The sequence below is a fragment of the Pelmatolapia mariae genome, linkage group LG3_W (assembly GCF_036321145.2).
Source record: "Pelmatolapia mariae isolate MD_Pm_ZW linkage group LG3_W, Pm_UMD_F_2, whole genome shotgun sequence".
In the NCBI taxonomy this organism is placed as follows: domain Eukaryota; kingdom Metazoa; phylum Chordata; class Actinopteri; order Cichliformes; family Cichlidae; genus Pelmatolapia; species Pelmatolapia mariae.
In genome coordinates, this window is record NC_086229.1 from 81,889,464 (window position 1) to 81,915,116 (window position 25,653).

The following is a 25,653-nucleotide window of genomic DNA, read 5'->3' on the forward strand; positions in this document are numbered from 1 at the left end:
CTTTCTGACTTAACTAGGGCTGTCAGCGTTAACACATTAATGTCATCACGATTAACGCAGTTTAGTTTGCGTTAGTTTTTAATGCAATTAACCCATCTGGAGCGCAGAATGAGTCAATATCCCTGAAATGTCTCTGTCAACACATTTCGGGACGTTTGACCAAAGTTTGTCCATTCTGCGCTCCAGATGGGTTGATTGCGTTAAATTTTTTTTATCACGTTAATCGTGACAGCCCTAGACTTAACCTTTGTAAACACTTTCCTATTGAGCTCATGGGCTCAGGCACTCATGATGAGTAAAAAAAAAGTCTGTTTTTTAAATCTGGGTGCACTTTTTCAAATTCCTCATTTTGTATTTTGTGGTGTATTGAACTAAACTTGGTCACAGATACAAAGTTTGGTGAGCGCTAAGTTACATACCAGCAACATATGCTGAACGTGACACGCGAAGCGAGCCCAAGCAGAGGCTGTAACACCAATTTATGCGAAAATCAAAAAGGATTAAAAACCTAAATAATTTGGGGTTTTCTTAAATATGGATGTTAATCGCTGTACGTGTGATATTCATGAAAAATTTGTCTCAGATTGGCTAATTGGAGGATAAAGTACAGACGCTACGATCATTATAGTAAGAAACAAAATGAAGAGGTAGGCCGCCCCGTGTAGCTCAATAATTAGTTTTTCTAATTTTAAGATATTATATTAGTCTATGGCACTTGAGGGTTATCAACTTAAGGCCCAGCGCTGACACTCTTGACTCCAACAGGGAATGAATGGACCATTGTACATTTCACTTACCCACAGTTCTTGTTCTGCTATGATATAGCAGCACATAACAAGCTCAAAGGAGCATTTCTTTTCTACCCATCACAGCAGACTAAACCTTCCTTATATTTTCAAGAAATGTAACAGCCACCTAACATAAAGAGAAACATGGCAATTACAAACCTATAGCCCCAACCCCTGAAGAGAAACCCTACAAATACCAACTCAAAGTCTTTGATGTCTGCATTTCTTTTCAATTATACATATGTTGGCTCTCTAAATTGGCACTCAGACATCAACACTTTGAGAGCCCCTGATCTTTGGCTACACAAAGACCCGACAATAGTTGCATTTCTAGTCCTCCTGTGGCATCTGTCGACAACAAGAAAAACAGAACACCACCTGACTTGGGCTGAAAGCATCTTTCACTCAGAAACCCATTTAAACATATGAGCACACTCAACCATATAAAACCATAAATAACAAAATGCCTTCTGACATGCCTCGGAGGAATCAGTGTGAAATACATGTTGCTTAGCATGCGTGCTACTGAGCCTACATATAAAAAAACAACATCTGGCTGCAGTGTGCAGCTTAATTGAAACCATCTGCATGAAGACAGGGATGTCAACTTCTCCCATAGATCTCTTGTCAAGGTAGAAATTATCCTGATGACGGCTAAAAAGTCACCTCAGGGATAACAAATCCCACTCGGTAGCCCGAGAAACAGCTGAGAGAAGCAAGAGAACCCCCCAACCCCCCCAAACTGGGACAAATATGTATTATGCATCACGGAGAATCATAACATGTCATAACTTTGGCTGACTTAGTAGCTAGAAGAGTAGTTAGAAGTTGACTTGTTGGTATAATGAGGTCACTTCTTTTGGCTCTTAAGCTTTTGCTGAGAGATGCAGGCATGTGCTACATGCCCGATAGCATTATTTTTGACTGATGCTTTCCACTTATGTGGGTTATTTCACTGGAAAGCAGTGCTGATGTGATAGTTCTGGGGCATTTTTAAAATGATTGAGACACTTGAGAAAATCCACAAAGGATCTATGGCATCTCAAAATAGAGGAACACTCAGGCTCGTGCCAAGAAACTATCATTACATATCATATGCATGCAGGGTGGTGGGTGAAAAATATGAATAATAAACTAAAGGTTGAGACACAATGACAAAAATGAAATTTGACCCTTTGATTTAAGACAAGCGTTGCAAGAAAAGGCGACACATGGCATCCACATGTAGTGACTTTGATACTGTGGCACTGGGCGCCACTTCAAAAGGCCAAATTTCACATTCTGTGGTTAAAAATGGAAAAGCACAAGTTACCACAATGAGGAAAAGAAGAGCAGGAAGTGAGGAATAAAATTTGGTCCAAATACCTGAACATAAAACCGACACGAGCGCTCTCTCTTCTGCAACTGCAACCCAAAGAAATTCAAGAGTTAGCATAAAAAAAAGAGTCAGGCAATTCCACATGAAACATTTCAGCTTGAAGTAGAGATTTCAAAGTAAGTGAGAAACTAAAACATTCACTCTACAGTTTTATGAAAAGCACTTGGCACAATGACTGCGTAATATGTGAAAAAAAAAAGTAGAGACTCGTGTTAATTAGCCCTAAAATTAGACATACGAGACAAGTAGGAAAAAGCATACTGCATGACACTCTTAACTTTGATTTCTAGGTTGTCACATTTTAAGTTTTATGTTTTATTTGAGAAATTTCCCAAGAGAACACGGTGCAGTTATCCATTAAACGTCTGCCACCACCGAAGAAGAGTTAATGCTAATAGCATTTTAGCATACCTGAAAGAAAGAAAGAAAAAAAAACACAGACAGGGAGCTGAGGCACAAAGAAGTGCTGTTAGGACTGCATGGGGAGTGAATCATTTTAATTGAGTTCTGATACAGGCGGTGTAGCCAACAGAGCCGCTGTGTGGCTTAACAGATAGGTTCTAGTACCATGCTAAATCCCATGCAGATTAGCTCCAAAGAGTACCATTTCCCCATAAAGGAGCCTCTTGCTCTACATCACAGCCCACTCTTCTGGAAGCGTTCCCATCCGCACCGTTAGCCAGCTAACCATTTGATCATGAAAACGACACTGATCTCACCGTTTGCCAACTCAATCCTTTCATTGTTTGCTGGCAAAGTCTGCTCTGCTTCATTATATTAACAAAAAAAAGAAGAAAAAAATCTTTAATTTGCTTAGCAGATTGTGTCAAAATGATTGAACTCAAGGGCGAAACATTTGGTATTGCCAAAACAGAGAAGAAGAAGAAGAAGAAGAAGAAGTTTTTGTGGACTCCGGTGTCTCCCTTGGGAGATGTCTCACTGGCGAGGGATGCAGAGCACAAGAAAAACCCGTAGGGACGTTTTTTTGTTCCATAGATGCACCGTACTGCAAAAAATGGACTGTATATCAGCAGACAGAGAATTATAAATCACTGGTAAGCCCTGACCTCTTGAATAAATTATCCCTGTTGCAAAAGCTTTTCCGCCTCACCCCTTCAATACGGCTGCTTTCTCTCTTTTTTTGCCATTTCATCAACTTTAAAAAAGAGACTAAAGACTTAGGTGGCAACCGCCACCATGTTAGTCGCCTCTCCCTCAAACAGTCTGTTTTATGTGAAGCCAGTATTTATTTTTTCGAGAGGTATTATAAACTCTAGTTGCTCCTCGATGTGATTTCACTCATCAAGTTTCCCTTCTGAGGCCTTTTGGCCATCTTTACTGCCTTCCCTCTCCATTGGAGAAAACTGGCACTAAAACCTCAATAGGGACATCTGTGTCTGTTGCAGCAATGAAATAAAAAACAGTCCCAAAAAAGCAATCCGAGAACAGGTGTTCGAGTTCGTCTACAAGTGATGCCGCTCCAGGAAATTAACGAGTGACATTTTGAATTTCACTGATGTTTGCTTTTCTGTTGGCCGCTCAGCAGATAGAAAGTATTATTTTAGCTCGCTCTGCCTGAGTGCCCCTTACTGTGCTCTGCTGTGAATTGGGTAATAAATACATTAGATTCAAGTTCAGCGAATATGAAACGCTCTGCACCCCCCACCGCTCGCATCCAGCCCGCTGGAATCTTACCCCGTCGCATTAGTAAAAACAAAAAACACAAGCGGGGCAAATGTTGTGCTGCTGACGAGCACGGCGCGCGGACGGCAACTTTTAAAACTGCGTCAGTGTAAAAATTGATTACACTTAGTGTAAGAGAAGTGCTCGAAATTGAAAGTCGGTTTTTATTATGAGGCAGACTACAGGGAAAAACGGGGAATATCATTTTACTCAACAGCACACAGCCAAGCGGCAGATCATTAAAAGAATACCTACTGTTCGGTTTCGGATTGAAGCCTTGTGGTAGGCAGGCCTCAAGACCGGAAACTTAACAGTTGGAATTAATGGATGCTTACACACAAAAGTGGCTCTAGCAAATCAAATCATTCACCCTATTGTTGCTTCATTTTATGCTTACACAGGCGTAGGTCACCTTCCTCACAGGTCACATTTATCCAGCCTGAATGCAGATTTTTTTTCTTTTTAAAAAAATAAATAAATAAATATGTGTAAACCAGTTTCCTCCGATACCTTATTGAGGCTCCGTGCTGCACTGTCTTTGCCACCTGGCGTGAGGTTCCTCAGCTGCACGTCAAGCAGATCCACCAGCTGAACCATGGCCTTCACCGTGTAGGTGATGTCCCCCGCCTGAAGATTGCTCTTGGTTTGCTCTGCCAGCTCCCGGGCGATGACTGCCGCCGTCTCTCCGGCTTTTATCTAAGGAATGGGACAGCCAATCCAGTTAAAACCTGAATTTGTGAACCTTTTAAACGAGGTGGCTGGCTCGTACGGAGTGTTTTTCTCTATAACTAAACGCAAATCAAAACAACACCAGGTCCTTTGCTTTTTGCTGCTGTGGCATTCAAAAAGAACACTCTAGAAAACATGACAAATTACCGTATTCATGTATAATGCCCCCTAAAATAAAAGGCGTTTAACCTAAACCTTTTCTGCAACTGCTGCAATATCGCACACAATTAATGTGGTGAGACGATCCTCAGCCGACTGAACACTAGGAGCCAATATTGCATCCAGACATAATTATGAGACTATTGAGGGAATTTCCCAAGAAAGCCTTACACCTTTGTAAAAACTAATAGAGAGCAGTGCAGCTTGGGGATAACAGTGTATACACAGCGCTGAATATATTTTTCCCTAAGTTCAACAAGTTATGCGAATGTGCTAGAATCTGACAAGGAAAACGATTACTCTCACCGTCACCCTTTTATTGTTGTATGAAAATTATTGCTTTTTTTTATTTGCACAGTGAACCTTTCATTTCTTAAACATTACTTCCAGTTTTCACTGCAGAAACAGTTCAGCCAAATGTATACATACTGTAAAATTAAAGCTTCTGACATTCTCTAAAGCCCTCCTGTGAAATGTCATCGTTCAATCATAGCTTAGCTACTTTACAGTACTGTGAGAAAGTCTGGAGCCAACCATCATTTATTTATATTTTGCTAAGATAACGGAAAATGACTGCAGTGGTTTACTGAAACAGGCAAATATACATGTAAATATATAAATATATAAGACAAAAACTGTGCAATTGACAAGCTTGAAAGTCAATACATGGTATTCTTTAACAGCCCAAACTGTGACAGGCTTTCCTGTCATTTCTTTAAGTACAGTAGTCATCAGGAATTACACCATACCAAGGGGAATCACTTGGTTGGGGCACAAACACTAATTTATGCCCGTCAAACGGTATTATTCTTGCAATTTTTAGTAGAATTGAAGAAAGTAAAGCAGTGGGAACAAATTTTATGTTTTGTCGCAGGCTAATAGTTGCAAAGTGGCTAAAAATACCAACTTTCCCAACTTTTCTGCTCTGTGTAGACAGAACGCTGGTTTATCTATTGAGTTAGGTGCTTTTTTTGTGCTCGACAGATTCACAGGTTAGTGTTAATCGGCTTAACAAACAAAAAAATATTGCTCTGAAAATTGTCACGTGTAAGGACTGGACTAAGAATGATTGAAAAGCTGCAAATGTCCAAATAAAAACTTGAAAACACCTTCAGAAAGCTAAAGACAAGAACCTCAGCTTCCTTGGAAGCAAAATACAAAGAAGTGAGGGGTCGCTCAAGAGTTTCGCACAGTAAGCAGCTCCGTAAAGCTTTGCATTTCTTCATTGCTGAAGTTTGATTTGTGGAACTTTAACAAAATAAGTACTGGATGCTGTGTTTTGAATCCCTTTGCTGATGAAACATATTAGCAAAAATGTAAAACTAGCTTTTATATGCAGTGAAAGATATCAAATATCAAACTAAGAGTAAAAACTGAGTTTTTTCACTATCACCTAATATAGTATGCTTGCGAAACATAAATTAAAAATATTAAAACACCAACAGATGAGCTAGAGCTAGCTTACTTAGCTAGTAAAATCTGCTACCCACAGTTTTCATTTTAGCTTTAGAGTTTCCACCAAAAAGCAAAACCAACAATTTTCCTCAATAACTTCCCAAAGAGCACATTATTTAAAACAAAAACAAAGCAGTTACAGGAATTTCTTCAAATAATATATGAAAAGGTTTCCCCTGATGCCAACAAAACGCTGCTTTTGTTCGAAACGCTTTGACAACAGATTTAAATGATAAAGAAATAAAATAAATGCCACATTCTTTTAGAAAGAAATCACACAGTTACTGAGAAACAGATCACTTTAACGAGTAATGCTTGAAATTACCTGTCAGCAATGGTGACTGATAAGACAGCCCTGCATGTTGCATATGCCGATGACTACAATGGGAAGCTGTGCAGCGTCAGTAAATAAATCTAGAGTTGATTAAATGCCCAAAACGTATCTGGGTCTTACGCTCTGGGTCAGTTCCCTTTAAAGATTGAACTAATCGAGTCGTAAGATGAGCCCCAAAACAGCGGTGGTATCATCTAAAACAGGATCGTCCTGATTTACTCTGACATTACCTGCTATCATCGCCTGTGAGTTTATTAGTGAAGCCAATTAGGCTGCTTAAATTGGTCTTTACAGAGGTGTAAGCAGAGGAATGTTTCTTTGGAAGATGTTTTCCTCTTTACCCTCCCTGCTCTCGTCTCTTAATGAGGGGATCTGGGGATGCTAGGTAAATAGCTCTGCTTTCTTTATCTTCTCTCCCCCTCTCCCTTCTGCTTGTCTCGTGTCATTTCCTTTCCTTTTCATGCTTTACATCTTCCTTTCTCATTTTGAGAAACCATCTGGTAATGAGCAGTGCCACATACAGGACAATGGCCCTAGATATAAAATAACGAAGTGCCAGATGGGCATTCCAATTGTCTGACAGGTTGATCTTCATTAGAGTCTTCCTGTCTCTGCGCCGACAGGCACGTTGCCGGCGTGTGATTTGCTTTAAAAATAAGAAAAGATTAATAACACCTTTGTTTAAAAAAAGTGTGCATATTTTGATTGTCACATCTTTCTGTAGAATTTAACAGGCATTACTCTACATTAGAGTCACCCTGTTAGACCTGAAGCGAGCCGCCCGCCACAGCAGGTTCAGAGAGAGCTTTGCTGTAGTTAATTTCTCTAAACAGCAGCCAGTTGCTGAGCTTTATTGCACTGCTGAAATGGGCCCGCGCTGCACAGAAATGCACCTGATAATTTCCCCGCCTTCTATTTTGTTACCCAACAGCCGTTCTCCATCCATATCCGCAAACTGCCGTTTGTTTAATGGGCTGAGCTTTGTGCCGTCGAGTACACCATAAGCGTTATAACATGTACGCCTCGGGGTCCTATGAGTTTAAGGGAGAACATTTGCAGCACTGCCTGCAATTCATAACCTGGAACCCTGATCCTCCCTTGCAGTAACATTCCCCTCCTTTAAGATTTGATTCCCTTACAGATTTTAACAAAGGGAGCTTTATAAATATGGAGCTTTGCATAAACACTCGCCTGCAGAGGAGGAGATCCGAATCGTTTGCGCTTGAGAAGTATAGAATGCAAATAACCGCCGGTTCATGTAAGACAGAAAGTGGTCTGCATTAGCTGTTACCCACAGCAGGCTATTACACTATGATCCTGTGGTATTGGTTTTCACGCCAACCCAACCCAGCCACCCACTCACGCCAAACACATGCACGCACAAGAATAACCTTTCTATTGAGTAAAGCCTCTGGCTAATCGATGACATTAATGGACCAATTAAGAAGAGACAATAGGACAAAAGAAGAAAAAAAAAACCCACACAAAAACTAAAGTCCTTTGAGTACAAATGATGTACGCATCCCCGATGTGCATTGTGATCTGCGGCGAACGTTCGTCAGAATAAGGTAAAAGGGCGCCGTTGTGTTCAAGCTAAATCCAAATACATTTAAGCTCAATGCCAAATCCTCCAGGCTATCTTCAGGCTTTTTCCTACAATTTTATTCTAAAGAGAAATGTGTGATAATTGCTAATCAGGAAAAACAAACACACACACACAAAAGCAGTCCAAGAACTAAATTATATACCCTGTGAATCTGTGCATCTTTTTTTTCCAATACTTTTGTTACCTTTTGGCTGATGATGTTGACCCAAGGCGAGGTACAGTTGCTAAAGTCAGGCCCCTGGGAGTCCCAGTATCCTTCGGGGCCCATGCACATGTATGAGGCCACACCTAGAGAGCGAACGAGAGATAGAGAGGAGAGTTAAGAGGCTTTGTGGGAAGAACGGCATCAGATTTACTAGATTGGGTTTGCAAATTCTGAGACAATCAAGTTTATCCATATTTTGTGTTTTCTTTTATACTTTTTCCCCAATATAGAGTGAGGAGACCTCAAAATACCACCTGTTTCTTCTTCTGTGTATCGAGTACTTTTCCTATTGGCAAGAAAATCCCAAGGAGCACAATTCTTCAAGTGATTAAATTAATGGATGTAGAAAAATGTAATTGGACGGTTTTATCTTATAGCGACTGAAATGAAGTTGCTTCACTCGAGGCCAGTTGGAGTTGTCCACGCGGCGTCTGTATTTAATCATTAAAAGTCAGACGGCGTCTGCATGTGTGTGACAGTTCGGCTCCTGCATACGCAAGAAATCGCACCAAAATAGGTACCAATTAAGTCTGCCCTAGCTTGAATTCATCAGGAAGGTCAATTAAGACGGGCTCTCTGCTGACAGAGAGGTGCTCCGGTGAGTGAGCTCCTTGCAAAACGCTCCATTTTTGACTTTAGCACAAACACACATCCAGAAACTGACCAGTGTCTGTTAAGCCCCTCTGAATCTGCTGTACCTACCATGGCTTTCAGCTGAACTCACTGTTTATTGCAAAATGGCATCGAGGTAGAAATGTAGAAATGCAGCTTGCTTGTTGACTCGTTCTGCCGCGCATCTCAAATAATTTGCTCCTGTATTTTCATAGCTGACATCAGCACGGCTACACGCTGACATTAAATCGCCCTTGCTTGTACTTAAAGGGAGGGTGAGACGGCCGGTATTAACAGATAGAACTTTTGACTGACATATAATTTCCTTCCCCGGTCCACCTTGGACAGCTGTATGTTTGATGGGTTTATAAGATAAGGGACTCTGTATTTCTGCCTATATTTAGAGGCAAAGGGGCATAAAAGACAGGGGGAGAAAGAAGAGGGAGTCGGAGGAATGCAGGGGGAATGACAGCGGGCGAAGTGATGGTACATGGAAGAGGAGCTCGAGGAACTTTCAAAGAGTGGCAGAGGAAGCTCGCACAGTTGTGTATTGCTTGGCAGTGCCGTCTGAAGTGCAATGGCTTTGAAGAGTAGCGCTGAGAGGAGGTGGGGTATGTGTGCCTCTTATCTTGCCATGTGATGCCTGTTAGTGAGGTCTCGATGGGTGCTGGTGTTACCCAGTAATGAAGACTGTATGTAAATGTGTGGGCCTGAATCTCGGTGCTGATTGATGAAACGAACAGACTTTTTCCAGCATTCGAGCAGGATTTGGGGGCTATGATGTCACTCTACTATGTATAAAATAAAGCATGACAGCTTTTGTTTTATGTTTTAATCATTTATTATTAACACTGAGTTATTTTGCCGATGCAACAACTATATGAATGTAGTAGGCAACCCCTTTAATTTCTCCTACCATAATCTGGCCCTGCTACAGATTGGCCATGAACTCTGGATGGAAAATGGATGGATGGACTATAATCTTCATCCGTGTATTACTAGAGAATCGGCCTTAAAAAATAATTTGATCATAGCCAAGTTCCATTTAAATATGAAGTGCTCCCCCCGGGTTTTTACTTCCTGAGGTAAAGCTTTTATATCAAAAGCAGGCCAACACTGATTTAATCTCGATGTACTCAGGCCTCCATTCTCTTAGTATCGATACGGCGACGGGGCTCGAATGAGACACGCACAAACAAAGGCCCAATGCCTGACAAATGAAGCGCAGCAGCCCTTTCAAAAGAGCCGAACGCAAACGTGTTTAGCCGCTAATTAATTACATGAATTGCGCCCTGAGAGACAAGAAGTGAATATGGCCGTGCGCCGCGCCGCTTACCAGTTTCCACACAGATGCGATGCTAAGCTATCTTTAGCCGTGCATCAGTGAGTCAGGAGGAGAGAGTGAGGAGGGAGGACAGGAGGCGAGAGAATGAGTGCTGCAGGGGGAGTGTAAACATAAACAAAACACACACGGTGACAACATCAAGGCAAAGAGGCTCACAGTAGACTGTGTCTCCTAAGGAGAGAGCTGACATCCTCACACAGACGAGAAGCAAAGAAAGAGCACACCCGTGTATCTCATCAGGAGAGCGCTTTCAGCTCTTAACATGGAAATCTTTGAGATTTGGAGGGAGTGATCAGGTCAACTGCAGGTCGTTATTTGACGTAATGTCACTGGCATTATGTCAGGGGCAGGAAACGCAATGAATAAATCATACGCCCGTCTGAGGTGCGTGAGGTCCGGTGGCACATGGAAACCTATTTTCCTGGTTTTGACCAAAGAAAATGCTGAGATCTTGGAGAACAGCTCCAAACGCTACAGCATCCACAACAAAAACGATGATGACGACAACAACAGAAACAGCGTACAAGCCAACAGCTTCACCAGATAATTAAATCACTTCTCCAGGGAAAAACCTTAAAAGTGAGTGCACTAAAAATGTCATCACCTACACTGCACGGGATAACTTATGTTATTTGTACCGAGCAACTGTAAAGGAATTCAGCCTGGAAGGATATCTTTTTATTGATCCCTGTAGTGAAACTAATTCTCTATATTTAACCCATGTCCAAGTACTCGGAGCAGCGGACGGCCACTGACCAGAACCCTCTTTCCGTGAAGTTCAATTTTATCTGTGCATAGGTAGGCTTGTTATGGAAGTCTAGATTGCATAACATGGGTAATTACTGTTGCTGCTACTACTTTTTATCTCTGAGTTCATTGGGACGATAATACACTACCTTAGCCCCCACTCAGGTGTAAAGACCTGCCATTGACCCCCTGGTAACCTAGTAACTGGGGAAAAATGTGTATTGACAGTGGTTGTCAGAGGTTGCTAGAAAAATTAGTTGCAAAGTAGCATGCTGCACTGAAACCTCCTTGAGATTGCTTTGGTTGCTATAAGACTGCTGCAGTCACACATTGTTTGCATAAAAGTTGCCGACTTGTCTGCAGTAACTCTGCAACTACTTGAAAAGGAGTCGTTCACTTTCAAAATAAGAGTTGCACCTTTTGAAATGGGTTGGTTTCAATGATGAGACACAATGTTTTCAAGTTTCACTCCATCTACATGGTTACTTTGTGGCTGATTTAGTTTGCAAACACTCACTAACAGGCTGTTGGTGCAGCACCCTCTTTGCAACCATTTTTTCACCTAGCAACAGCTAGCAAAGTCCAGCAACCACTTGCTAGCTAGTCAGGGAATATACACTTTTCCTTAGCAACCAGAGGTTGCCAGGGGAGGTCCCTAATTGGTCTCTAGTATGTTCCTGGCTCCATCCATACATGCTCATGTCTTAGTCCTGCTCTAACTTTTCCTTCAATTCAATTCAATACAATTTTATTTAACTGTAGAGTATCAATTCACAACAACAGCCGTCTCAAGGCGCTTTAGCCAAGCAATTACATTCTCCTCAATGAGCAAGCAGTTGGCGACAGTGGGAAAGAAAAACCCTCCTTTAACAGGAAGAAACCTCAAGCAACACTAGACATCCGTCTGCTGTGGCCAGTTAAGTGAGACAGGACAAAATAAATAAATATAAATACCTAATGATCCAGGTGGACAGGGCATCTTGGCTAACGTTCCCTGCTTCGTCCTCGGCCAGGACACGTCCATCATCACCAGTGAACTGCAGTACTCCACCCTGAGATTTGGTAGCTTAGCGGTGGCCGGCGCCACGTTGACATCTTCTCGCTCCAAATCTTCCAAGACCGTCTGGTACGGTTCCACCACTGCCGATGTGGTTCGTGGCGACTGGACCACCAAAGGCGTCGTGGCGGGCACCTTGGTGGTGGTGGTCCTTGTTGTCGTGGTTGTTGTGGTAACAAGAGATCTGGTGGAGGTCCTCGTTGTTGAGGTCGTGGTATCCATGTACACCATTATCGAGGAGGACGTTTCTAGGAAACGACAAAGAGAAAGGGAACGACAAAGTGAGCCGATGAATTCAAATGTAAAAAAAAATTGAAAGAAACTTGAAAGCAAATGATTTCCTTTTTTTTGCCTCTTTATTTTTTAAAATATACTCCATCTGTGTCGCTCAGAGAAAATTTATTTTGGTGCAGGTAGAAAAAAAACAAGCCTGAGTGTATGCATGCGGGTTTATTCTTTCCTCCTTCTCCATGTGTCAGTTTTAAAGAAAACAGTTCAAAGAGGATCAACTGGAACTGGCAGGTGTGACTTACACGGGTGTGCGTTTGGTCTAGTTCTAGACCCCCGTCGGCTAAGCTTACACACACAAGCGCCGTGCACTACACAAACCTCCAGCTGTGTAGTCTAAATGCGGCTGTTGACGAGGGCATATCTCTGCGAGTCAATAGCCGGGTTTTGTAGCTCCGTGCTATTTCGAGGTCAGCCGGGACAAACTGAAATACCTGTTTCCCGGATGCGAGTCTTCCCTGCGGTTACACTCCAGGAGGTTTTTGCTAATGACGCTGTTTGCCTGAGCTGTTGGGGGACAAGGGCTATCATAACACCGGCGTGCACCGAGATGTGCTCGCACACCGGCTCGGTAATCCTCTTCCTCCTACTCAAAAGCACATACCGCTCTTTGACTCCCTGTCATCAATCACGCCATCTTCTCATCCATCCTGTCCCTTTTAGAAGCTTTCCCTTGGGCCCCTGATTGGAAAATAGAGGTCCCAAATTAATTTAGCTACAGGCTTTTTATGAATGCGTGGACTCGATTAAGCCAGAGAAGGTCAGAGGACACATGGGGAGGCCATGCTTCATAATGTATTTTCCAAAGCCTGGCTTTAGTCTACAAAAATATGCCCAATGGAATATTTTTACTCTATTTTAATAATATGTATAATCTGTATTATTCTTTATACAGTGCTATTTTTGCTACCCTGACATTTCTGTATGTCGTGATCTTATTACTTAAAGCGATTCAAAAGAAGAAAGCTTGCTGTAGACTCTTTAAACAAATGAGAGTGCACTCTCTCTCTCTCTCTCTCTCTCTCTCACACACACACACACACACACACAATTTTGACCTCAGCGGGAAAAAAAAGAAAAAAAAGAAGCAATTTGCGACATTTGTCGTTTCCGACTAATGCAGAGATACAATCAAGATGACAGAAGTGACAAATGGTACTAATCTCTGTATGAAAGGAGAGCAAAACAAAATGTAATGAGGGTCGATTTTAGGTTGGCACACGTAATGGACGTCACGCGTCCCGGAGAGCTCAGATAACAGACATCTCCTCCCTCCCATCCTCCTCGAAACGCAATTCCCTCTGATTCAATTTACAATCGGACAATTTCTCTGTATGGTAAATTTGGTAGGAGCAAAATAAGACAGCATAAATTAGCGCCGCTGTTGGGGACGCAGAAGCCCCCGGAGGCTGTAATGACATCCGACTTCTATCAGCAGTCAATGCATTTAACGCTTAACAGCGTTCGACGACAGCCACGGTTGATTAAATAGTTTGCCGCCGCGGCGAGAGTTCCAGACTGATTGAGTATTTGTTTTCTCCCGCTAACAAAAGACTTTGTTGTGTTTTCAAGATCTGCAGGTACATTGGACACTCCTGTGGAGGCACTCCATCAGTAAAGCGGAACTATAACAAGAACCTCATTGAGCTGCAATGTGAACTAAAGGCACGCAGAGCCTATTTACTCCCGACTACCCGATAATGCAGCTTTTACAACTTCGAAATTTCTATCGCAGGCAGGAAAAAACAAAAACAACACAAATTAGCGCACGTAGCAGACATCAGTGATAAGTGGGAAACACACACATTTCAAACAGAAGGCTGTCACAGAAGTGGATATGGGTGCAGGCGCTTAAAATAAGCCCAGCACAAATGTACAGTCACACACGCCAGCCCTCATCAGCATCATAAACTGCCACTGCCACCCATCAACAGGGCTTTAAAGAAACCACACAAATGCTCAAATACTTATTTAGCATTTCCACCAGCCGACCAAGACATCCCCATTTACATCCTACATCCCCTATTAACCAGCGTCATCAATCTGCTCCGCAGCAGCCTTCAGCTGCGATCATCGTGGAAATGGGACGAAGAAATATCTTCAAGGGCACCACCAGTCTATTTATTTCATTATTTATGAGATAACTCATTTACGCGTATTCATATCTGTATTTGAGGAGAAATGACCTCGTATACGATACGCCAAACCCTGGAAAAGGGGAAGCACAATCAATCTCAGGATAACTGAAATCAGCTGGAGGTGCTAAAACTGCGTGTTGTAAAAGAAAAACCATTAGAGCACCTGATGGGAATCTGATCATGGATATTCACAGCTCATATGGAGGTCAGTAAAGGTCACAGTGCACCGGCGCAGATAAGCCGGTGGCGAAACAGGTGTGCTGAGGGGCCTGTTAGGATAAGGGGATGATTGTACTGGTCAGGAATGCTGATACTGAAGTGATTGTGACTGTGAGGGATTTTGCTGAGGGAGTGTTTTTTGCTTAGACACCTATAAATGCAGACTAATGTAAGCACACTACTGTAAATGGATAATGAGATAATTCTTTGCTGAGTAAATATACAGAGGAGTACATTCTTCCTTGTACGAATCATGCTAGAATTTTAAAAAATGAATGTAATCAGCAATAAATCAATCCACTGTTTGTTTTAGTGCACTCAAGAGGTTCTGGGCTAAAGCTCCTGTTGGTAATAGACTGTATATAAAAGACACACATAGCCAATACTTTAAAGCATTAGATGCTAGCTCCGAAACCCTGAAAACCCTGTACAGTTCCCACATGAAAACAAAGTGGTATTAAGTATGTGAGGGCAGTATTTAATTATGCTGTTCCATTCATCTATTTTTTCTGCTTATCTCATTTAGGGTCGCAGGTGCGCTGGAGGCTATCCAAGCTATCGTGGAGGGAAAGGCTACCTACAGTTCATCAGTCTGTTTCAGGCTAACGTGTAGTGACAGACAACCAATCACAATCACACTCACATGTACAGCCAGTTAATCTAACATGCATGTGTTTGGAAAGGCCCCAGCCCAGGACCTTCTTGCTGCGACAGTGCTAACCACCGCTCTACTGTTCCACACTCAGATATTAGGAAATTAAATTATGTAAGTGCTCCATTTTTCCTTTTGACATTAAGTCTCTCAGTAAGTAGATAAAGTCAGGTCAAGGCCTCAGATTAGCTGTTCAAAAAAACACAATGGTTACATCCACTTTTTATACAGTCTGTGATTATGACTATTAGCTTCTGCTTCTTTGTGTAAAATCTGCTCTGTCACTTGTTATTTTAGCATTTCAGCCACGCACATTTCAATAGAGTTAGAATAAACCAAGTAAAACACTCAACCAGGATGCTTCATACTTCTATTTCCATGTAGTAGCCACACTAAAATCAGCATTAGGATTATACCTTATTTCTCATATCTGGTAACTTTACAACACCACTGGAAAACCATTAGGAAGCCCAGTTTATGTTGGGTTCATGTTGCTTGGTAACAACCAGAATGAATAGGCAATTGGGGAAAGGACTATTCTGTACCACCCCCAAAATACGTGCATGCATACTAGACCCTGAAAAATATAGGACTTTTCCAGTCCATGGCCCCGGTACCAGTCCTTGAGTCGTTTGATCGTTTGATACCGGGCCGTGAGAGTTGAGGCTCAGGTGTGAAATTTATGGTTTTCAGAATTTTTAGCGGTTTTTATCGTTATTCTTTTAATCGTTTTTATCATTGATTCGGTTTCCGTGGTTCTTTTCCCGTGTGTTATGCATAAATCTTCTTTTTTCTGGTACCGGTACTGGTTTTATTTTGTTATATTTATCCGCGACACCTTAAAGGCCGGTCCATGAAAATATTGTCGGACATAAACCGGTAAGTGGCGCAAAAAATGTTGGGGACCGCTGACTTAGATCATCAAGGTGTTGTGTTTGTCGCACTCAAAATACAAGTTGCCAACAGCAAAGTTGCAGTGCTGGCCTTTACAAATGCCTGAATAGCTAATGTTTGATCATATTTAATAACATCAATCTGCCGATAAATCAGCTGGGCTCTAATGCATACATATGCATCAAATGCATCAAAGCTCATCAATAAATAACTACAACTAATTTAAAAGACTGCACGACTGTGAGATTCTGTCAGATTTCCCTTGTAAACTATTCTCTTTATACATAGCGTAAAAGCAGGTGATGTACTGACTTTATTTCCAAGGTAAAGATTACCCCCCAAAATACAACCTCTCTATATTTTATGTTAGTAGCTTTTTGGTGTTACTTCTTATAGATGGTTCTGGCACACTCATCTCACAGACTAATGTTATTCATTTCTGGGGGACAGCTTGTTTTGAAAATGAGATTGTAGCTATTTGTCTGCCGTAAGTTGAATCTGTGAATATCTTTCCAAGTAAGTAGCCGATGGGGTGAAATTCAGGCTTTAAGCATAAAGGATGTTGTGCTGCCACTCTGCTTAGACGCTAAACCCGCGTACACAAATGAAAATGGAGAAATGACAAATTTTATGTCGTGTGCAATAGCCTTCTGAATATTTTGTCAACAAACACTGCCGAAAACTGAAAAACGCCAACTGCTTCTCGAAGTCAGAGGCCATAAGATCTCTTTAGTTTACTATTTCTTTTAGAATAGTGATGATAAAACTCATCGTGCCACCTCCCTGAATGCTGCGAGTTATACGACAGAGAAATATGACTTGAGGATATAACCATCACGGCATGAGGTTAATTTAAAGTCACTGGGAACCTCGTCTGGAATGTAATTCCATTCTTCCATTTGATCCCGTTGAGTCCACCGTCAAATTATTTTTCAGAATGTCCTGTCTACATACTGCATGTTAAATATGCCTGCACACACACACATATGAAAGAGAAGAAAGTGTCCTTGAGCAAACTTAAATATCTTTTCCATGCGATGAGCACAGGAGAAAAAAAGAGAAAAGCCAGCAGCAGCAGACAGCAGCCACAGTCTGCAGGCACTATCGCCTTGGAGACAACACAAGGACATTTTGTTTTGCTTTCGCCAGCTTCCCCATTCTATTCAAAGTGACAACGAGACAGCGAGAGGGGGGGGGAAACGATGTGAGCAGGTCTTTGGTATGCCCCGAGGAACTACTCTGTGACCTTACGGGACGATATGAAGGGCTTGTCACATTTTGGTTTGAGTCTCTTAATGAACTGGAGTAACTCTTTTATTACCCAGATATTTTATACAGCGATCTTTGTATGAAAAGATTCCACATTATAATGATGCGGAATACCGCAAAGATTCCTTGGGAATAAGGCCATAAGTATGTTCCAATGCCAGCAACCTCTAAATTCATGAAACAAAGCAGGCACTTCAGCGTCCTCTTCGACTTCAATAAAATGACATCAAACCTCAAAGTGATTCCTCTTCTGTATATTTAAGCTTCGATGCGTTCTCAAAGGCATTGCAAAGTTGATTAAAAAGAATAAGAGCTACGAGCTGCTCCTGCTTTCTAAGCTTGAGGGCTCGAATGTTCGTGCACCACGACCAGCCATCTTTTCATTCATAGGACAGTAGCGAACTTCTGTGGGCACTCTGACTTCTACTCTCACTGAAACGCAAGCTGCACTCATCATTTACACCTCGCTTCTGTTGCCCCCCCACCCCACGCCGAATGTGTGAAGCCCGTTTCCACCACACATAGAGCTTTGTGCTTCATTTCAAAGCATTCATTTCTAACTAATTAGCCTCTCTTTCTGTATCCCAGGGCTCGTGGCTCCCACAATTAGATAAGCCCGCTCTACTTTGCTCCAGGAAAAAAACCTGCTACGCTATTATGAAATGGATCCGGTTCATATGACGTGCCTTTCCGCACCGTGAGCCGACTTGCGTCTCGGAGAAACTTCTGCAGACTCGAGATCAAAAGAGCTGGAAAGGGCTTTTGGGGGTAAAAATGAAACGAGCATCAGCCAGTAGAGTGACACTTCCAGCCTCGCGCTGAACCCAATTACCTCCTAATTTTAGCATTTGAACATTTATGCGCAGTTATATCTTCAGCCGGGCTGTAGTAAATTTTGGACAGTCTATGTGTGATGTCACCCATTAAGTTTGTTTAAAGCATGTGAAATGGGATTTCTGTGAGCTGGGACGCATATTTTTAGACTGAATCGTACGTGAAGCCAGAATCCACGATCAAGGTTGTTAGCAGGCCATAACGATACTTCTGTCATTTGGATGTTTGATCTGAGAGCGCTGCTTTCACGTTGTAAATTCATCTGCGTCTTACTTTTTTTTAATAACATCAGCACTTTTCTGTAGAAATAGGAGGTATAAAGTAAAAGTGAGAAGGTCTTTTTGAGCAAATTACAGTGTGGCTGTGATGTCCACCCAAGTTGGACATTGTTGGGTACCATGTTGAAGGCAAAGCTTTTGGGTTCTTCAAGGAAATGAGATAGTGTACACGACATTTTTAATCAGTTCCAATTAATCTGTTGAACTGCTGTTAAAAAACAAAACAAAAATAATTGTTAACATTCCGGTGTGATATGCTTGCAATTTAAAAGTCTGATTATTTGTTTCTCCTGTTTGAAGCAATGCATATGACTGCAGTCTTGTTTGGGCAGCATGCATCAAGACAAACCAGAACATGGTAGCTCTTAACAGTTCATTAGCTTAACAGAGTAGCTAATAGTAGCTAATTGTAACTTGTGAAAAAAAGCAAGTTTTCTTGTCGTTGGTTGGTTTTATTGCACAAAGTAATGAGAACTGAAATCTACTGAGAATAACAAATGTGAGCTTGAGCATAATTTGGGTGAAAACCATTTGGTGATTAACTATAATTAAAGTCTGACTAACTGTGACCACAGACTTGTGGGTGGTCAGACAGAGGACCATGGATACCTCACTGTGGCATAAGTGCATTCGTCTTTGAGCAAGATAGGTTAAAAATTTGCTATGTAGCTCGCTTAAACTGCAGAGCTTGCTAGTTAGCCCCTTGATTACTTGCAGAAGATCTAATATGATATGATTTTTTTTTGTCTAGGAAGCTTTAAAAGGTGCTTAAATTTAATTTGCCTTCAAGGAGAGAGCCACACCTGTTGCTTCCCCCCGTTAGCAGGGCTTGCGCTAAGCTAGCAAGCTTCATGCTACGGCCATCGTACAGAGCAGGGTGTCAATATTTTCATCAAACTCTAGACAAAAAAACCCAAACTTCTAATTTCAGACAAGTCCAAAAAGTTGGAATCAGCTTTCTGCAGCTTCTCTGTAGAAATGGATATTGAACTAAATTGATAGTCATAAAAGTCAACATACATCAATGCTGCACGTCATGCTAGCAGGCTCAAAAGAAATAAACTTTATGACTCTTTAGCTTCACTTTAAGTACATTTAATTGATGTTTCTAAATGTAAGACAAAATGTTTAATGTAAAATAAAGAGATTACGTCCCAATGTGGCTCTAACCTGATATGGCAAAGAGAACTGGCTTGTCAAACAAGACATGAGTGGCTTGTTCACTCATTCAGGCAACAGCTAAGCGATCATAAATCAGAATCATAAAGTAAAATTTTATCTTGGGCCATTTTTTTTTCATCTATGCAGAGAAAAATAATAAAAGCAGTAGCATCTCTTTCATAACACAACATCAGTAGCCATTACTTTCACGGCTTTATTCACTCAGCTCCTCATTTGATCATTTCCCTAATGTTTATGTCATACAATCCCACTGAAATGCTACACGTCCTCATGAGTTGAGGGGAATGGGTTGAAAATAAAATGATGATAATTATGATGAAAGTCGTCCTGCCATTAAATGGAACCTTTTGAGACAAGCCCACAAATCCATCAGGGAGTGTAACTTGGGCTGTGGGTGCGGGGCTGCTGCTGCTGCTGTGGGTGTTGGTGGGGAGGAGGTGCAGTAAATTATGCAGCCAGACATCCGGTAATGCTTCGATATCATCTGACATGATGAGAACCATAATGGATGGGAGCCATGCATTGTTTGGCAATTAATTTCTCATTCCCGGCCTCTCTTCCCAGGACTTGAGAGGGCATCGATGGAGGTCACACAGTGCTGGGAGAAGCGTATGCACCGGGCTGATATGTATGCACACATGGACATGGGCCCGGAGAGACACTCACTGTGTTTGAGGTAAATGACAGAAGAGATATGAGCTAAGTCTGCCTGCAAATGCGCTATCCTGAAGTACTGAAGGATGAATTAGCCACACAGCTGTGCAGTAAACAAGCAGTGTTTTTGCCTAATGTGAACGTAGCTTATGTGCATTTGCAAAACAGGATCTTCTGAATTTAATCTCTATATTTATATTTTCACATCTCGAAAAGTCGCTCAATTCGCCCTACCAGTGAAGCGTGGTAATAAGAAGTATGCAAATCTGTTCCACATCTACATGTCTACAGTATGAAAGACAGTGCTTTGGTAAGGTTGCATTCAAACCTCACAGTGCACAGAAACCCAATATTTAGCATCAAGCTACAAGGAAGAATGCTGGAATGAGTTTTTATCCTTAGAGCCAAACCTTGAGTCTCTAGTGGCAAGTGACACAGCCAAACATCGTCAAACGTATGAGGGAAGGCAGAAAGAGGAAAAAGTAAGGTGCGAGGACACGCCCAGAGGGAATTGCGAAATCACTAAGAGGAAAAGCACGCTCCTCCAAGGTCCCACCGTTTGCCAAAGAAAAAGAGCAAAGCTTTTCAAAATACCGTCAACCAACAGCAGAAAGGGCCAAATGGATACGGCCAATCTGTGCGGAGAAACCCTGACACTGGTGATAAAGAGAGTTAAAGATGCTTTAGAAGCCTCCAATCAGATTTACTCGGTTGATTGGCCAAAATAAATCACTTTGAGCTTGTGGGCCACCAAGCTTACCAAGCCTGTTAAATTTACTGTGGCAATTTTGGGGGGCTCTAGAGAAACCAGTTTCCACACACACACTAACATAAAATCACACATGAGGAGTTATAAAAGACTAGAGATGTGGTGGAAAAGATCCCTGCACTGAAACACCCGAATGCATACACTACAATCAATACGAGAAATCACAAATATTTGTCTTGCAAAGGACTTTATGGTTTTTTTTTCCCATTTCTGCAAACGTCAGGAGAGATGGATTGGTTGTTGGCCTTAATTGAGGGATTGCCTGCCACCTCTCTCACTACACAGGTGATCTGTGTATGATTTCTGGATCAAGGCAGAGCCGCCAAGGCCAGTGATGGATGGCCAGTCAGGAGGAGGGACGCATATGATATATAATGGGGTATCACAGAGAGGGTATAAGCACATGGCACATTGTGAACTACCTGAAACATGGGCATACCTGCTCAAAGGTCTCCCCTAATTCAGTCTCAGAGAGAATGATCGAAAAAAACACGGGCACAAAAATGGCCACAGCAATTATATTTGCTAATATATCACAATTTGTTTTTAGCCCTGCTGTGAAACATCCAAAAACGGCTCTTAAACAACGACAAAGAGCTCCCTCTCTTAGTGCAAAAAAAATCTAAAGCTGCATTACTAACAGAAGCCCATTGTGTTGCGGCATTAAAGGGTTTGCTAGAAGAATTTGTGCATAAGTTTGTGTATGTGCAACATCAGGGTTGGCTGCACGGATTTGCGTACACGTGTTAGAAAAATCATTTTCGACTATAATCCTAAACCTTGCACTTTCCCTCGAAGAAAATTGCCCTCTGCGAGAGGTGCACCAGGCATGTGATAAGTGCCTCGCCTGCAAATAAGCATGTAGCCTACATTCCTAAGCCCCAACATCAAAAAGAGCTTCATACAGCAAGCAAAAGGCTGCATTTTTATGGAACGGTAGCATTTGGTTTGAATTGCTCAGCATTATATTCCTCAAAGCATTGTAAGGATTAAAAAAAAAAAACCTATGATGATATATGACAAATGCAGGGTATCTCTGAATCTATATAATAGCTTGTCAAAAAAAAGCAGAAAAAAGTGATGACAGTTATTCTAAGCCAAGCACATAAGCAGTGGAACAGAAAGGACAACAGTTTGTTGCCTTTAAAAGCACACTGAGTCACACTCACATTATCTGCAGCGACTTTGCCAGCCTGCATTTACTGCTTAGACAGTCTTAATCAATTTAGCATGTGTCAGGCTCTTCCAAATAGAGCCAAGATGGCCCGAACGTCCAAAACATTGGCTGTTTCGGCATGAAGGTCGGGGCGTCACGTCTGCTGACTCTCTCCAGGCCAGCAGGGCTGGCGTCGTGCCTGGGCCAGATGGCAACATGTGGCAGAATTACAAGATTGTCAGACAATGAATGTATCCATGACACCAACTGTGCCACATCAAATGCACCAATCATGAGTCGACGAAAACAGTCACTCGCGCAGCGACACACGCAGACATGAGAGGGTGTTTGACTAAAACGGCAAGATGAATCAAAGACCACAGAGGCACTGCTGATTTCTGTAAAGTGTCATCATCAGGCATAATTAAAGCCATTCACAACAAACACACCATTATAATGTTTAATCGATGATGTGAGGCTAAACATAGAAATCTCCCAGAGTCTTGGTGTTACGTCGGCATAAAAAGGCTGTGGAAGCAGCTTGGAATATTAACTTATGGATGGTATGTTACTGCTACAGACAGCAGCAGCAGGTGAGAGAGGCTGAGGCAAATTTTCTCATGTGGCTGCCCTTGCCTTTGCTGTCCTGTGGAGTTAATGCAGCAAGCGCCTCATGCTCACTGTGGCAGACAGCACAGAGGTTAGTCTGGTAAAGTCGAGGCCTGGAGAAAGTCCTTTCCACAGCTAAGTTTGTCGGGAAAAAGGCTTTATAGTTTTGTAACTGATACTGTCATCGTGGAGATAACTTCATTGGAAGCGAGCTACGCAAAAATATTCATCGCTAAGATCAAGACACATACTGCAAAAGGAAATCACGTGCTTCCATGTTCAAGCTTACATAAGTGTATTTAAGAACATATAAAAAGAAAAAAAGGTTAAAAAAATTGTATTGTGAACAGCTGTATATATTTCAAGATGATTGCCATCTTGGCAGCATAAGGAAAGATACCGACAGACAATTTTGAGAGGGATATTTGCTTAGCATGGGTGCTAATTGAGATGCTAGCTAGCTAGCATCTCAATTAGCTAGCTAGCTAGCTAGTTAGCGAGCAGGGGCACTTTTTTTTTTAGAGCTTTTGAAGTTATATACATGTCTCATTGTTTGGTTTTAAACTGTTGTAATGACTTAGGAATTTAGTATTACAATCAGAGGCAGGGTATCATTTGTCAAAAGGGGTCCTTTTATTGTTTGTTGTTTTTCCCCGCCACTGTAGTAAATCATGAACTAGAGGGATCTTATATATTCTGAAAGCTGTTAGAATATTTATTACATCAATGTAACGTTTATAGAATAATTATGAACTATTAATTACGACTAGAAGATTCCAAAACTTAATCATAACCACAGTTTACAAGAACATTTCAATTATTATGCATATTAATTTAATTTAATCTCATATATTCCTCTTCACAGACAGGTGATCAAACTAAACATAAAAATACAAATAGCATAACATGCCAGATTTAAATTTCACTCCCACTTAACGTTGCTGCGAGAGTAAGAAAACAGTCTGCTTTGATAATGGATATTTTCTGATTTCCTGCGGAGCACTGTTTGCAGTGCGTTGCCTCTCTTTTACCCACAATTTGCAAAGTTACAGACGGTAAATGAAGCAACTTTATTACATTTACTGAGATCTGCTCAGAAATTTGTAGCTTGAGAGTCAATAAATACGTGAAAATGACTCAGCTCTGTAACCTGTTCTATAGCATCTTGGGTCGCATGTTTTAAATGACGCAGGGAATTGCGGTCAGGTTAGGGTTGATCTGTTCATTCAAGAATGTATCTGCTTTGTCACTACAGCACCATTGTAAAGCCAACAAATGCACAACTCATTACACCGAATTCCAACATCAACCATCAGCTTTTGTGTGTCTTCTGATGCTCTGAATCTACTTTATTGTTCTTTTATTTAGTTAATGGCAGTCTTCTCTTTGAAACAGTGATCCTTAGTGGCTTAATGAATAGTTGGAACAGAACTACACGGTGTCATTAAACCCTCAAAGTAAAAGTCAGTTTTTGACTTGACTGTTGTTTGCGCTACATGCAGTGCTAAAAATCAGAAGCGAGGTTAAATATATTTAACCCCAGTATACACTCCAGTATATAGTGAGAACACTTACAGTACAGTAGCATCAAAATACAAACGATAATTAGTTATCGTGTTTGTTTATCTAAAGGAGGTCTTTTTTAAGTGAATAATATGCTAACATGTCTTTTAGCATGTTAGCATAATTACCTTTGCTGATTAGCGTAAAGTCCAGCTGAGATGGGTCGTACTAGTTGAAACTGTTAGTTAAAATATGTTTGATTTGGTATTTTCTAAGAAAGGTACAAACCTAAAAACTGGTATATTTCCAAATGAACCATTTCAGGATCTGTTTTAGGATTATTTATTAGCACTTTGTTGGATAAGAACCAATGACAGTAAACATAAAGCAGTTGAGAGAAGGAGTAATTGTTTTCAGTTGTTATCCGTGGCAGTCCTTCAGTAAGAAAATTGTCCATGTGATGGGACATATTTGGTTTCATTGGAACATCAATTTTTTTCAAGGATTTCGTTTTTTGTTTTTTTGGCTGCCTGGTCTACAACTAACAGCGTTGACACTAATTTCATGCAGCTCCTCAACTTGCTGGGCGGCAATCTTCGTAGTCCTGAAACAATCCCGTGAAGTCTGTCCTCAGTGAAGGAGATGATTGAGCTGAATCGCAAAGTGATGGAGGAGGTGAAAAACACTACAAAAGGTGAATTTGAAGCACTGGCTGATGGATAGTTGAGAGTCAGCTACTGTCAGATCAACATGCTCTAGAGAGGTTGCTTTGGCCTTTGTAATATTTTCCATTTACCACCATGTTTTTTTTTTTTAAGTTCATGCTTGCATGCATGCTTGTGCTACTAACCATTCATGCAGTGTTATCCTTAAGCTTTATTTTCATTTATGCTTTAAAAATATTAACACAGCAAATTTATTTCAGCTGTCCTCACATAATCAGCATTGAATACGATCATGAAAAGTGATAACAGAGCTTTTATGTCTGCCTACTAAAAGCTACACTTTCTACTGCAAGTTAATGAAATTAATTATCAGACGAGCACACTTGTGCATGGATCATCTGTCTTTAAAAACATCCTGTCTGGATCAAAATACTGGTCGGCTTGT

At 41.3% G+C, this 25,653-nt stretch overlaps 1 protein-coding gene across 14 annotated transcripts in view; it reads right to left on the minus strand.

Moving 5' to 3' along the window:
* The window catches only part of LOC134624900 (adhesion G protein-coupled receptor L3-like), a 265,399-nt gene that overhangs the window by 80,894 nt on the left and 158,852 nt on the right, over positions 1–25,653 (minus strand). For 11 of the 14 annotated variants that reach the window (XM_063470030.1, XM_063470026.1, XM_063470029.1 and 8 more), the window contains exons 7-10: positions 11,996–12,346; positions 8,317–8,420; positions 4,360–4,545; positions 2,154–2,192 (exon numbers count right to left, since the gene is read on the minus strand). In XM_063470030.1, coding sequence (XP_063326100.1) covers positions 2,154–2,192; positions 4,360–4,545; positions 8,317–8,420; positions 11,996–12,346 — 680 coding nt within the window. The remainder of the gene's footprint in view (positions 1–2,153; positions 2,193–4,359; positions 4,546–8,316; positions 8,421–11,995; positions 12,347–25,653) is intronic. The other 3 variants (XM_063470031.1, XM_063470027.1, XM_063470024.1) reach the window with 1 other exon arrangement.